At 44.2% G+C, this 1,320-nt stretch overlaps 1 protein-coding gene across 1 annotated transcript in view; it reads left to right on the forward strand.

Annotated features, from left to right (window-relative positions):
• Positions 1-1,320, forward strand: part of LOC101857289 (pantetheinase) — a gene marked incomplete in the record, with an annotated part of 10,475 nt that overhangs the window by 3,475 nt on the left and 5,680 nt on the right. The window contains 1 exon segment of the mRNA XM_035973052.1: positions 882-1,141. Coding sequence (XP_035828945.1) covers positions 901-1,141 — 241 coding nt within the window.

Raw genomic sequence — 1,320 nt, forward strand, 5'->3', positions numbered from 1 at the left:
TCGGTTTGTACCACGATAGCCGCTTTGCGTCCTCAATCTGGCTAGCAAACCGTCCCGACCCGACCCGATCCCCCATTGGGCACCCCGTATAACGAATCACAAACGCCACAACTCGCCGCAGAAAGCAACATCGTCACCTGACTGGCAGGTCACAATAACCTAACCCAACCATAATATTATTATTTGTACGCCTTGGGGTTCAATCTGAGGTTCTATTAGTCATATCCGCTCTCGGACCGTGTATTAGTAGGTTTTTTGTGTGTGTTTTTTTTTTTTGCTCTGTCACTGCGCCATGCTGTACCCCTTTTAAAAGCATGTCATTGTGACTCTTTGTAACCCCGAGTAACATGGTTCTTACTCAAATTTTTAACGTTTGGAGATACAGTGTCAAGAGCTTCCCCCATGTACTACCTTTGTATCATGTTAAAAGTTAAGACTTCTTTTCCTTTATTGTCCGAGATAAAAACTAGATTTATGGGGTTTTGGGTTGTTGTTTTTTTCATTTGAAGGATTTATAATGTGCAAAAATTGTGACCAGGTGGGTGGTTGGCAAGTATTCTGGGGTGGTTTGCTCCTGATTTCCCATCAAACATCTATCGTCCTTATCAGTCTCTCCTCCTTCTTTTCTTTGTAATGTTACTCTCTAGTAACGCCTCTAATATTAAGCCCTTATGATAAGATCTTTCGTGTTTTAAGTGCTGTAAAACTCTTACTGAAACAAATATTTAATACATGTACTTTTCTTTTTCATTTAAATGAATAAAAATAATTGTGAAAAACATGAACCTAAATGTTCCAAAATAAATGAGTGTAGCTGACAAAGATTATTGTTACTTTATGGTCTCGACTTGTCCCCTTCAAAGTTTCGTTTTTACTTTCAGACTTCCTCAGACAAAAAGGATGATGATGTTTATTCCGACACCCAGCTGCGGCAGCTTGTGTCTGACGACCTTCATCGTTTTGTTGACGGGGTCAGTGTCACAAGTGACGTCACGGATCGACAAGTTCAAGGCCGCCGTGTACGAGCACGCAGTGGTGTTGCCTGACACAAAGGTCGTGGTGAGCAGGGCGGAAGCTTTGGCTGCTATGGAGATGAACCTCGTGACCTACTGGGAGCAGACTGCAAAAGCCAAAGAGCAGGTAGCCTAAAACGGGGTGCCCATTGGGGATGGATCAGGTCGGGTCGGGCAGTTTGCTAGCCAAATTGAAGGCACAAAGCGGCTATCGTGGCACAAGCCGATCGCACCCTGCTCGTCGCCTCAAGATTAAACGCGTTTGTTTTCAGGTGACGAGTCGCACGATCAACTCGACCCGACCCGA

The sequence above is a fragment of the Aplysia californica genome, unplaced genomic scaffold (assembly GCF_000002075.1).
Source record: "Aplysia californica isolate F4 #8 unplaced genomic scaffold, AplCal3.0 scaffold00971, whole genome shotgun sequence".
NCBI lineage: Eukaryota > Metazoa > Mollusca > Gastropoda > Aplysiida > Aplysiidae > Aplysia > Aplysia californica.